The 13,351-nt window shown below is 38.9% G+C and overlaps 1 protein-coding gene across 1 annotated transcript; it reads right to left on the bottom strand.

The window, feature by feature from the left end:
* Positions 1–4,271: 4,271 nt before the first annotated feature.
* LOC128240303 (inactive carboxypeptidase-like protein X2) lies at positions 4,272–13,133 on the bottom strand. Its single transcript, XM_052956902.1, has 5 exons — positions 13,001–13,133; positions 12,060–12,204; positions 10,807–10,985; positions 5,133–5,279; positions 4,272–4,480 (listed from the first exon to the last, which is right to left on the bottom strand). The coding sequence occupies exons 1-5, from the start codon at positions 13,019–13,021 to the stop codon at positions 4,325–4,327; spliced, it is 648 nt and encodes a 215-aa protein (XP_052812862.1). The 5' UTR covers positions 13,022–13,133; the 3' UTR covers positions 4,272–4,324.
* Positions 13,134–13,351: the final 218 nt, after the last annotated feature.

Here is a 13,351-nt window from a genome sequence, read left to right as displayed (position 1 = left end):
TGTTATTTTGATGTTCCACCATTATCAGATATCATTATCAGGGGGTTGGCGGGTTGGACGGATGGACAATGTTAGTAGGGGGTTGGCGGGTTGGATGGATGTACAATGTTAGAAGGGTTTGAAGGATTGGATATAAGGACAATGCTATTAGGGGGTCTGTGAGGTGGATGGGTGGACAATGTTAGTAGGGGGTCGGTGAGGTGGATGGATGAACAATGTTAATAGGGGGTTGGTGGATTGGATGGATGGACAATGTTAGTAGGGGGTTGCCGGGTTGGATGGATGGAAAATGTAAGTAGGGGGTTGGCGAGTTGGACGGATGAACAATGTTCGTAGGGGGTTGGCGGAGTGGATGGATGAACAATGTTAGTAGGGGGTTGACGGGTTGGATGAATGCACAAAGTGTGTAGGGGGTGGCGGGTTGGATGGATGGAAAGTGCTTTTAGGGGTGGGTCTGTGAGGTGGATAGTTTGATAATGTTAGTAGGGGGTTGGTGAGGTGGATGGGTTGACAATGTTATTAAGGGGTCGGTGAGGTGGATGGATGAACAATGTTAGTAGAGGGTTGGTGCATAAGATGGATGGACAATGTTAGTAAGGCGTTGGTGGATTGGATTGATGGACAATGTTATTAGGGGGTTGGTGAGGTGGATGGATGGACAATGTTATTAGGGGTGGGTGAGGTGGATCGATGAACAATGTTAGTAAGGGGTCGGTGGATTGGATGGATGGACAATGTTAGTAGGGGGTTGATGGATTGGATGGATTGACCATGTTAGTAGGGGTTGGTGGATTGGATATATTGACAATGTTATTAGGGGGTCTGTGAGGTGGATGGGTGAACAATGCTACTAAGGGGTCGATGAGGTGTATGGACAATGTTAGCAGGGTGTCGGTGATGTGGATGGGTGGACAATGTTAGAAGATGGTCGATGGATTGAATGGATTGACAATGTTGGTAGGGGGTCGGTGAGGTGGCTGGGTGGACATGTAATAAGGTATCGGTGTTGTGGATGGTTGGACAGTGTTAGTAGGGGTCGGTGTGGTGGATGGTTAAAGTATGGTAATAAGGTGTCGGTGTGGTGGATGGGTGCAGAATGTTAACAGGGTGTCGGTGTGGTGTATCGGTGGACAATATTAGTAGGGGGTCGGTATGGTGGATGGGTGGACAATGTTAGTAGGGGGTCGGTATGGTGGATGGTGGACAATGTTAGTAGGTTGTCGGTGTGGTGGATGGGTGGAGAATGTTAGTAGGGGGTCGGTGTGGTGGATGGGTGGACAATGTTAGTAGGGGGTCGGTATGGTGGATGGTGGACAATGTTAGTAGGTTGTCGGTGTGGTGGATGGGTGGAGAATGTTAGTAGGGGGTCGGTGTGGTGGATGGGTGCAGAATGTTAACAGGGTGTCGGTGTGGTGGATGGGTGGACAATATTAGTAGGGGGTGGGTGTGGTGGATGGGTGGACAATGTTAGTATGGGGTCGGTATGGTGGATGGTGGACAATGTTAATAGGGGGACGCTGAGTTGTATTGATGGACAATGTTGGTAGGAAGTCTTTGGATTGGATGGATGGACAATGTTAGTAGGGGGTCGGTGAGGTGTATTGACGGACAATGTTAGCGGCTGTCTGTGAGTTGAATGGATGGACAATGTTAGTAGGGGGGTCGGTGAGGTGAATGGATGGAAAGTGTTACTGTAAAAAACAGTTGCAGTCGAGATTGCTGTTTTTATACTTTGCATGCTTTTTCAGCAGACGTCATCAAAATTACCACCACCATCACCAACAACAACAACAACAACAACAACAATGACACAATCAACAACATTTTTTATTTAGCATACAAGCAGCATTTCACCTTTGTTGAAAACCATTTACATACGGTATACCATTTAACATATATTTAGGTGTTTTAAAAGTTGTGCAATAAAAAAAATAAAAAGTTTATTTAGATCCAAAACATTATTTATGCAATCAATTACATATATCATTTAAAGTTGCAGTCTCATAGATTTACCAATTTCACAACTTTTTTATTTTCTGTTTTGGAAAGAGCAATTTTTGGCATAAATATCTGCAAACCAATGATATAAGATTGCTGACACAGATCAGATCGCAGATTTTCATATTTCCGTTCGAAAATTTATGTTTTATGGCTTAAATGCATAAAATATCATTTTTTGAACTTAAATATATAAATATGCGATCTTTTTTTGTCAGCAGTCTTTTAGAACTGGTTTACATGGATTTTTGCAAAAATTGGCTCGTTCCAAGACAAAAAAGAAAAAAAAAGTTGTCAAAACTTTCAATCTGTGAGAGTGCATCTTTAAGAATAAACTTGATTTTAGGTGGAACATGATCAACAATATCTTGTGAAAATAAATTCTACTTCAAGAGTGATATATTTTTTGTTTCTTTCATAACAAGTGTGTTAGAAAGAGATACTGAATTTTCCATGTAATTTTAAAATATAACATCAAAAGGCCTCGAACTGCTCGAATCTTTAAAAATCAAAGTATTTAGGAATACATTAATCAACACAATTCTAAATGATAATGACCTTTTTCAAAATACAGTGGAACCCCGCTGGCTCGAACTCCCAGGGACTGGCGAAAATACTTTCATGCGCGACAAGCGGGAACGTTTAGCTTCAGTTTAAAGAAATCGGTCCTGTATGTCAAGTTCGAGCCTTCGAGGAATTCGAGCCAAGCGAGTTCGAGCTTATGGGGTTCGACTGTTAGCAATGTTGCCTCAAGCTTTTTTCACCTTTTGAACTTTTAACTATTGTTTGCATATTCTATGATTTTGATTTCCCGTCCATCTTTTTTCAATTTCAAATGTAAAGTTTCATCATTAACAACAACAGCAGAAGCAGTAACAACAACAACAACAGCGGCAACAGCAATAATATAAATAGCCATAATAATATCAGCTAGAGCTTTCACAGAAGTGATGACTACACTTTCACGCCGCCTTGATCACACTAGATGTTTCAGAATAATTAAGTAGCTCAGGCAAAATTCAGATAGAATTATAATATATATGTTTCAAAAAGAAGTTACCAAAAGGGAATGTATAAGATAACTGTATACTGCAAATAGGGCTTGACTTAGAAAAGTAAAGCAAGGCATTCTTATACAAAATTATCATACTGTGAATTAGAGTGTCAGAGTAATTACTGTGGTAGAAATAAGCTCAAAAGTCCAATATAGAGCAAATCACTGCTCAAAGAGTAGGCTGTGCTGTACCAAACTTATGCCAGGCACTACATCACAGCATGCTTATAGTTTGTACGCGGAATAAGAGTGATATTGTGCTCCTCAAACTTCAATCTTACTAAATTGTAATTTAATGACCAAGGACTCGTAACTCAAATCAGGTGTTGGAAGGGCATCAAATAAACTTATGCCAGGAGCTACTACCCTTACGTGAAAATGAGAACCACGTAACAAACATCGACGTCCAATGTAATATGATGCAAAATCTTAATGTGGATGCTGATAAAGTGGATAATTGTTCGTTTCAGTGTAAGATCGCAATATATTTCAACGTTTGAGCACCAAAGGCTATGTTTCACGAATGGCGTAGAACAAACGTTGTCAAACGTCTTGCTATCTTACACTGAAACAAAAATATTTTCTTTTTATTATATGCCTAAAATGGAAATAAAACGACAGTTAAAATTGTAGTTTAGAAAAATTGAATTCGAACGTAACGTCATTTCGGAAATGACATTATCGAAATTGTGTCCAAGTCCTTTTCGGGCTGACATTTTATTTGGTTCATACAGTGAAAAATACAATTGATATTTCACTGTTTGACACAGTGAAGTATCAATTTTATCTCACTAATAAAACGCTATAATATTTTGGAAAACATAGAATAAAGGAAAATAACATGAAACGTAATTGTTGCCTTATAAAACAAATGTTGTTTAGCGACAAGCAACAGTTTTAGAATAACAATCACTTCTCACCAAAATCATTATGGGGGTTAATCGGTCGGTTGTAAAAGCGAAAATGACAACACTACATTAAATTTCAAGAAAATAACAACTTCATTAAGAACTATGTAAGATTAATGTTTTAATATTGATGGTGGTAGAAAATTAACCGAACACGTAATTGTTGCCCTTAAAACTGTTAGTGAGTGAAAAGAAGCATTTTACTAATGGAATTTATTTCCCACCAGAACGGTTAATCTGTCGATGGTAGAAGTAGGAATGACAGCACTATACCAAATTTCTTGTAAAATCGATATGTCATAACGAGCATATTGAAAAAAAGTAATACATGGTTTGCAAGCATACAACATGAACTTGTTTCTTTTCAGTTCAGCTTTCTTATCGGACATCCGAGAATATCGAACCTCAGGCTTATATGTTCATTCCACTTGACAGGGTTGAGTCTGACGCAGAGAGCGGTCACGTCACTGGGCAACATCGATGTAACAATCGTATCCTTGTCCGTGTTTCCGTTAAATACCTATGAATAATGAGTTTTTCTTTATGTTTATACCTTTGACAGAACAATTTCAGGCAATACTACACCCTTTCGCCTGGTATTTTAAAGAGTTGAGCTCGATTTAAATCGTTTAAGATAACGTATTTGTTATCAGGAATAAATAGTTTAGTATAAAACAGAGATAAATGTGCTATAAGACATAAAATGTCCCATCTCCATTAAGGGACTAAACACCAGATGATATTTATAGCAAGACAAAAGAAAATAATCAAAATCTTACATAAAAATGATATCGATGTGTCCAACATATTGAATCTTATTTACTGATGCATCACTTATGTTACATGAATCTTTCGCAGTTTTTGCGGGTTTTTTTTCTAATACGATTTTTTTCTGGGTCTGTCTATCACGTATATCCCAGTAAATAAAAAAAAATCGTCTGTTTATTTATTTGTACCAATAACGTGCCTTTCACATTTTAAATTAACACATTACTAGCTGGGAAACCATTATGCGCCATTTTAAACGGATAAATGCAGCTCGGACAGCGGCACGATATTTTTTTAATCATGTAAAATGATTGTTCATCGGCATCAGACTAGCTCATATTGACAATTCTATTCTTGCCTTGAGGATATACTGAAATAAAGGGTTTATTCCATTTAGACATTACCATATCATTGCCATTGGTGTCCAAAATAGTGGAAAAGTCAACGCAGTCACCACTGTAGAAGACTTTGTACGCGGTCACAAACTGGTCGTAATCGTGTCGACCTTGTAAGGCCACGCCTACCACATTGTTTAGACCATTGAACTGCACCTGTTAAAATATTGCATTATGGTCATTAAAACATGATACACATCAATATCGTCATAACACTCATATTGTTCACGACTAGACAGTATGAATAACGTGTAACGAACGTTAACTCAATTTCCGATTGCTTTTTGTATCACTTCGTACAGCGGTAATGACGTCACATCCAGTTACGAACGCGGGTTTGTTTTAACAACGTCCTTTTTTTAATATCTTAGTGAATATCAATTCGCTCTTATTTGTCACGTGATAAGCTCTCAACCTATGAAAACGGTGTAAATATACCAATCATTCAACAAAACAAGATATGAAATATGTTCATTTCTACTTTCGTCGAAGGTATCATCAGACAAATTTCGGACAGATATATTTCAAAAACTTGATACTAAGTAACGATAAATACAGTAAAAATCGCTATGTTGAAGTCGTTGAGACCTCGGGAAACACTTCGAGATAACGAACATCCGATATAACAGAAATACAAAAAGTGTATAACTTGACCGAAAAAAAGTTAGACATAACCAGAAAATCGAGATAGTAGATTTCGACGTATCGGATTTCGACTGTATCTTTATAATTATTCCTCCCTCCCCCGCCTTTTATTGTGTTGGCTACACATGTGTCCTTATATGTTATAGACGTTGCTATACAAACAACGACCATATTCGGCAATCGTTTACGTTAACTGTATAATTAGAATGTTTTCAGGACGCTAAACTATCGTTGTGTACGTAGTATACGGATGCCCCTTCCGCATTGTATTTGTCAAATGAATGCCACTTTAAAAGTTGTTTATGCCATATTCTGTCTTAAGAGATGTGATTGAGCTATCGACACAATATGATCAATACCCAACAATTAAGAGCCACCTCCGGTCAGAATATATGTTGCACACAACCATTCTTTAAAAAGTGATACTCTTATTCAAAATTAATACATTCAACATGTATAATAAACATAAATTTTAACTACTTACTAACTAATGCATTCATGGAAAATGTTAATTACTAATAACACGATTGTTACCATATATTTAATAACTGAAAACACAAAAATATTAAATGATTGGTAAATGCTAAAAGATTTACCCTAATCTACTATCGTTTCATAAGATAGAATACCGTGTGTTCTGCACCTTATTAACAAATCAAACTCGATATCATTCATAAATACCATTGTTTTACTAAATGTTTTAATCCTTTTTGGTATATTAAAACAATTAATTTTATTGTGGTAAGTCTTATTTGGGAGTAAGAGTGCATCTTTAACGTTCATACGCGCGTGCTATCTGAAAAAAATTCCAGTTGAATAAGAAGCAGTTCAACACCATTATTCATTGCCATATGATGCCAGCATTTCTTTGAAAGATCGAAGTAAAAACGTCAAATTTAGTAAGAGTAATGCGACACACAAGATGGTTTCAAAATTATATATTCTATACAAGTGAGGTATAAAGAAGATTGCTTCACTATTTATAATACATTAAACGACAAAGAAATATCAGTTCTCGAAATACATCATGCACAAAATTCGTTCTTAATGTTTTGCCTGTACATGATACCTGACCGTCTGTAAAAATAATTCAAACTTTATTTATTTGACAGAAAGTTAAATTAACTTATGCCAAGTCAATTTCGTTTTTGGCCTAGATTTTTAAAGCTTTAGAAGAAACTGCAGTTCCAGTTGAATACATAATTTGATTTTTTTTTGTGAATCTCACAAAGGTATATTTTTGTACTATACTTATTCTGGAGTAATAAATAATTAGGCCAAAATTCTGATCAAGTCACGCAGAACAAACTCCTTCATTCAACGTCTACAGCACATTACGCATATAAATATTGTAAGAGGAGGTCAACACCAAATATTGTAAGAGGAGTTCGACACCAAATGTTGTAAGAGGAGTTCGACACCAAATATTGTAAGAGGAGTTCGACACCAAATGTTGGAAGAGGAGTTCGACACCAAATGTTTGAAGAGGAGTTCGACACCAAATGTTTGAAGAGGACGTCAACACCAAATATTGTAAGAGGAGGTCAACACCAAATGTTGAAAGAGGAGTTCGACACCAAATGTTGGAAGAGGAGTTCCACCCCAATTGTTCGAAGAGGAGTTCGACACCAAATGTTTGAAGAGGAGTTCGACACCAAATGTTTGAAGAGGAGTTCGACACCAAATGTTTGAAGAGGAGTTCCACCCCAATTGTTTGAAGAGGAGTTCGACACCAAATGTTTGAAGAGGAGTTCGACACCAAATGTTGGAAGGGGAGTCCGACACCAAATGTTTGAAGAGGAGTTCGACACCAAATGTTTGAAGAGGAGTTCGACACCAAATGTTGGAAGGGGAGTTCGACACCAAATGTTGGAAGAAGGGTTCGACACCAAATGTTTGAAGAGGAGTTCGACACCAAATGTCGGAAGGGGAGTTCGACACCAAATGTTTGAAGAGCAGTTCGACACCAAATGTTGAAAGGGGAGTTCGACACCAAATGTTTAAAGAGGAGTTCCACCCCAATTGTTCGAAGAGGAGTTCGACACCAAATGTTGGTAGAGGAGTTCGACACCAAATGTTGGTAGAGGAGTTCGACACCAAATGTTGGAAGAGGAGTTCGACACCAAATGTTTGAAGAGGAGGTCAACACCAAATATTGTAAGAGGAGGTCAACACCAAATGTTGAAAGGGGAGTTCGACACCAAATGTTGGAAGAGGAGTTCGACACCAAATTTTTGAAGAGGAGTTCGACACCAAATGTTTGAAGAGGAGGTCAAAACCAAATATTGTAAGAGGAGGTCAACACCAAATGTTGAAAGAGGAGTTCGACACCAAATGTTTGAAGAGAAGTTCCACCCCAATTGTTCGAAGAGGAGTTCGACACCAAATGTTGGAAGAGGAGTTCGACACCAAATGTTTGAAGAGGAGTTCGACACCAAATGTTGGAAGGGGAGTTCGACACCAAATGTTTGAAGAGGAGGTCGACACCAAATGTTGGAAGGGGAGTTCGACATCAAATGTTGGAAGGGGAGTTCGACACCAAATGTTGGAAGAGGAGTTTGACCCCTGATGTTGTAAGAGGAGTTCGACACCAAATGTTGGAAGAGGAGTTCCACCCAAAATGTTGGAAGAGGAGTTCCACCCCAAATGTTTGAAGAGGAGTTCCATCCTAAATGTTCGAAGAGGAGTTCGACACCAAATGTTGGAAGAGAACTTCAACCCACAATGTTCGAAGAGGAGTTCCACCCCAAATGTTTGAAGAGGAGTTCCACCCCAATTGTTCGAAGAGGAGTTCGACACCAAATGTTCGAAGGGGAGTTCGACACCAAATGTTCGAAGGGGAGTTCGACACCAAATGTTGGAAGAGGAGTTCCACCCCAAATGTTCGAAGAGGAGTTCGACCCCAAATGTTCGAAGAGGAGTTCCACCCCAAATGTTTGAAGAGGAGTTTCACCCCAATTGTTCGAACAGGAGTTCGACACCAGTGTTGGAAGAGGAGTTCGACCCCAAATGTTTGAAGAGGAGTTCGACACCAAATGTTGGGAGAGGAGCTCGACACCAAATGTTGTAAGACTAGTTCGACACCAAATGTTGGGAGAGGAGTTCGACACCAAATGTTGGGAGAGGGGTTCGACACCAAATGTTGTAAGAGGAATTCGACACCAAATTTTGGAAGAGGAGTTCCACCCCAAATGTTCGAAGAGGAGTTCTACATACAAATGGTATAAGAGGGGATCAACACACCAAAAATGAAGGAGGAGTTCGACACTCAAATTGTATAAGAGGAGTTTGTAACATAAATAATGGAAGAGGAGTTCGGCACACAAATAACGGAAGAGGAGTTCGACACACAAATGGTATAAGAGGAGTTCGACACACAAATGGTATAAGAGGAGTTCGACACACAAATGGTATAAGAGGAGTTCGACATACAAATGGTACAAGAGGAGTTTGTAACACAAATAATGGAAGAGGAGTTCGACATTCAAATAATGGAAGAGGAGTTCGACACTCAATTGTTGGAAGAGGAGTTCGACATACAAATGTTGGAAGAGGGGCTCGACACACAAATGGTTGAAGACGAGTTCGACAATCAAATGATGGAGAGGAGTTTGACACAAAAAGAATTGAAGAGGGGTTCGACAATCAAATGGTGACAGAGGAGGTCGACACACAAATGGCAAAAAGCGGAGGTCGACACACAAATGACGGCAGCGGAGGTCGACACACAAATGGTAAAAAACAGGGTTCGACACATAAATAATGGAAGAGGAGTTCGACACACAAATGGTGGAAGAGGAGTTCGACACACAAATGGTGGAAGAGAAGCTCGACACACAAATGGTGGAAAGGAGTTCGACACTCAATTGTTTGAAAAGGAGTTCAACACACAAATGGAAGAAGAGTAATTCGACGCACAAATAGCGGAACAAGAGTTTGACACACAAAAGGTAACAGTGGAGTTCGACGTACAAATCGTGAAAGAAGAGTTTGACACACAGATGTTGGAAGAGGAGCTCGTCACACCAATCGTGGAAGAGGAGTTCGACACACAAATGATGTAAGGAGAGCTCGACATACACACGGTAATAGTGGAGTTCGACATATAAATGGTGGGAAAGGAGTTTGACATACAACTGATATAAGAGGAGATCGACACACAATTGATGCATGAGCAGTTCGACACACAAATAATATAAGAGGCGTAAGACACACACATATTAGTAAAAGAGACCGCCATTATAATGGTTTAATGAGGATTTAGGTACACAAATGGTTGAAGAGGAGTTCGACACACAATTGATGGAATAGGAGGTCGACGCACAAAAGGTGGAAGAGGGATTCGACACACAAATGTTAGAGCCAACATTCGATTCACAAAAGGTAACACTGGTGCTCGACACCAAACGGTAGAAGAGGAATTCGAGGCATAAATGACGGAAGAGGAGAACAACGCACAAAAGTTTAAAGAGGAGTTTGACACACAAATAATAGAAGAGGGGTTCGACTTACAAGTTCGGTATGGGATGCAGAGATTCGTTTACGTTTAAATGATATGGACATGAGAGACACTACATATATTTTTTTCTTGGTCAGAGCAAGAACAGTTTCGTATTTCAATTGGATGTTCGTCAAAAGTCAATTTATCTCCACGCAATCGTGTTTTTGAAGTTGTATAGATACTTCTGATGATAATAGACATCATGTATATGTCAAATGGAGCAATGACATTGCAAATGCCGATTGGTTGGATTAGAGTGAGTGTGTTTAAACGTCGAAAACTACAGGGTGTCAATAAATAAGATTGCTGTTCATTGATTAAGTGCGTTATAAAACATTATTCGTCAACAATTACATATAGTAAGACTTATCGACGATAAACCGGTACATATCCATTATTGATTTGCCGAATGGGTGTATATATATATAATATCTAAAGCATGAGTACATGTTTAGCTTCCGAAATTTTAAATTGATGCTGTACTTGCTTTGATTGCTTTTACGGAAAGGAAATAATCCTGAGAACATGATAATATACCTGTATGTATTGATGTTCGTCATTGTTTATTGCAGCCCATCCCCCACATTTCGTTTCAGTCGTTACGGCATTTAGTCTGGCATTTGAAGGGACATATGAAGACGCAAAAAAAGACGAGGCTGTAATTTGGGCATTAGATACAGGCTCTTGTCCGTTCACTAGGTACATTGGACAGACACCTGTTGAAACAAAACACATTAATTAGTTAACTATAAGGCCAATACAATTTTATTGCTAGATTTTCATTCATTTTTGTAAATGGGGCGGGGTGACATTTTTTTCTTTCTTAAATGACTGTTAACTGTTGAATATTTCTTCCATACACATGTGTTTCTATACGAATCACGAACATGATCGTAACAAATCTTTTTATGTGCGAATGTTTTGCAACGACACCGTAGGACAGTACCGCACCGATACAATATCACATACCTTAGTTCAACACTTTTATCTGAGTAAATAACATTTAAGGGCGGCGTATAACAGAGGGGGTAGGCGGGCATGAAATCAAGCCGTTAAGTTACAGTCGCCTAAGAAGTATAAAAGAGGGGCTAGGCGGGCATGAAATCAAGCCATTAAGTTACAGTCGCCTAAGAAGTATAAAAGAGGGGGTAGGCGGGGATGAAATCAAGCCATTAAGTTACAGTCGCCTAAGAAGTATAAAAGAGGGGGTAGGCGGGGATGAAATCAAGCCATTAAGTTACAGTCGCCTAAGAAGTATAAAAGAGGGGGTAGGCGGGGATGAAATCAAGCCATTAAGTTACAGTCGCCTAAGAAGTATAAAAGAGGGGGTAGGCGGGGATGAAAGCAAGCCATTAAGTTACAGTCGCCTAAGAAGTATAAAAGAGGGGGTAGGCGGGGATGAAATCAAGCCATTAAGTTACAGTCGCCTAAGAAGTATAAAAGAGGGGGTAGGCGGGGATGAAAGCAAGCCATTAAGTTACAGTCGCCTAAGAAGTATAAAAGAGGGGGTAGGCGGGGATGAAATCAAGCCATTAATTTACAGTCGCCTAAGAAGTACAGAGTTTAATCAACCCATTACATATGAGAGAGACACCATGTAGTATCTTGTCCTCGTATGTGCCTTTTTTAGCGTCAAGTGACCAGCGGGTTTAAGATAAAGTTTTTGATGAGGTCATGAAATATGGGGATAACTACATATGTTTGTTAATAATACCTCACTGGTAGTTCCCTTCCAAACTTGGACACGGTGTTTTTATAACCATAACTAAGCTGCTAAATTGTAGACTCACATATGTCGGATGTTGCAGGGCAGAACATGGCAATACTACAGTTATCCTGTTGTAGACAGGAGTATCGTGCCATGGTACCACTTGGTGCCGACACACAGATTGTCCCAGCAGGACAGGTGTGGTCCATACAGCTGCCCAGGTACCCCTGGAACAGGAACTCACATGTTGATATCATACATTTGGTCATGTCTTGCAAAAATGTAGTTTTTATGCATTTGCACAATAACCTCTTCAGCAGGCAATCAAAATATAGCTATTAAACATATTTATACAACCTATGGGAGCATTTTAAGTGTGTATATTTTATGTTGTCGATGTGGTTGAACATCAAACGTTCTATATGGCGTTCCGCGACATGGTAGATAACAGCCAATATATTTGTCCCGCAAAAGAAGTGTAAGTGCTTTAATTTGCAGGTTTAACAGTTGGAAAAGAAAACCACAAAATAAATGTTTTCCACAAACCACCAGAACACGTTGAGCAAATAAGAACACATTTGGAGGTTTACATAATTCTGGATCAAACCTCGCACATCGAAGACCTCAAACAATGTGTTCGACATGGATGTAGTCCAACTGTCAAATATGACACTTCCTTACCTCATTCGTAACTCCTCGACCATTTTTAATCGAAAACAACTTCGGATGTATATGGACGGTTTACAATTTCAGAAAAATCTTTACATTTAAACTACGCTGCAAGTAGATCGCGCAGTAATTTCAATTATAGCAGTTAAGCTTAATGACTGTAATCTTGGGAATTAAAATTATTTTTGCAACAAATACACTTCCCTGGCAATCTATTTATGCAATAATAATAGAAAAACGATAAATCTATTAATACTTATATTCATTTTTTACGAACTACTTTAGTGATGTACCGGAATACATTCGAGTTTGTTTTCGATGGAATATGGCCGAGGTAATCCTAATGGTCCAAACCTTTATATCTCCCATCTCCATAGCGTCGACGTAGACAACTTCTTGGAATGTTTTGAAGTTGCTCCGATTCACGGTAAGCTCCGATTCGGTGTTAAGTTCACATTTTTCCTTCGTCTGGTGAAAATTGACCGACTTGCATTGTTTGTTTCTCAGACATTGGACCTCGCATATTTCCAGCTTAGGTGATTTGAATGTAAAATAGCCAAATCCATGTAAACAAACATGTTGGTTTTCGGGGCGTGGTTCAGTAGGTCCTAGTCTTTGACAAATCCCACTTACTTTTCGAATGAAAATCACTATTTGGAAAAAAGCAAAAACGTTGATACGCATTGTTGCCTTGTTCAACAAATG

Source organism: Mya arenaria, chromosome 7 (assembly GCF_026914265.1).
Source record: "Mya arenaria isolate MELC-2E11 chromosome 7, ASM2691426v1".
In the NCBI taxonomy this organism is placed as follows: domain Eukaryota; kingdom Metazoa; phylum Mollusca; class Bivalvia; order Myida; family Myidae; genus Mya; species Mya arenaria.
Note: the sequence above shows the minus strand (reverse complement) of the source record. Positions and strands in the feature narration are given on the sequence as shown.

Coding starts and splice junctions, on each gene's coding strand:
- LOC128240303 (XM_052956902.1), bottom strand. CDS start 13,021: ATGGAGATGGGAGATATAAAG. Junction 12,205..13,000: donor TGGAGATGGGAGATATAAAG/GTTTGGACCATT, acceptor TTCCTGTTCCAG/GGGTACCTGGGCAGCTGTAT. Junction 10,986..12,059: donor CCCTGCAACATCCGACATAT/GTGAGTCTACAA, acceptor TTGTTTCAACAG/GTGTCTGTCCAATGTACCTA.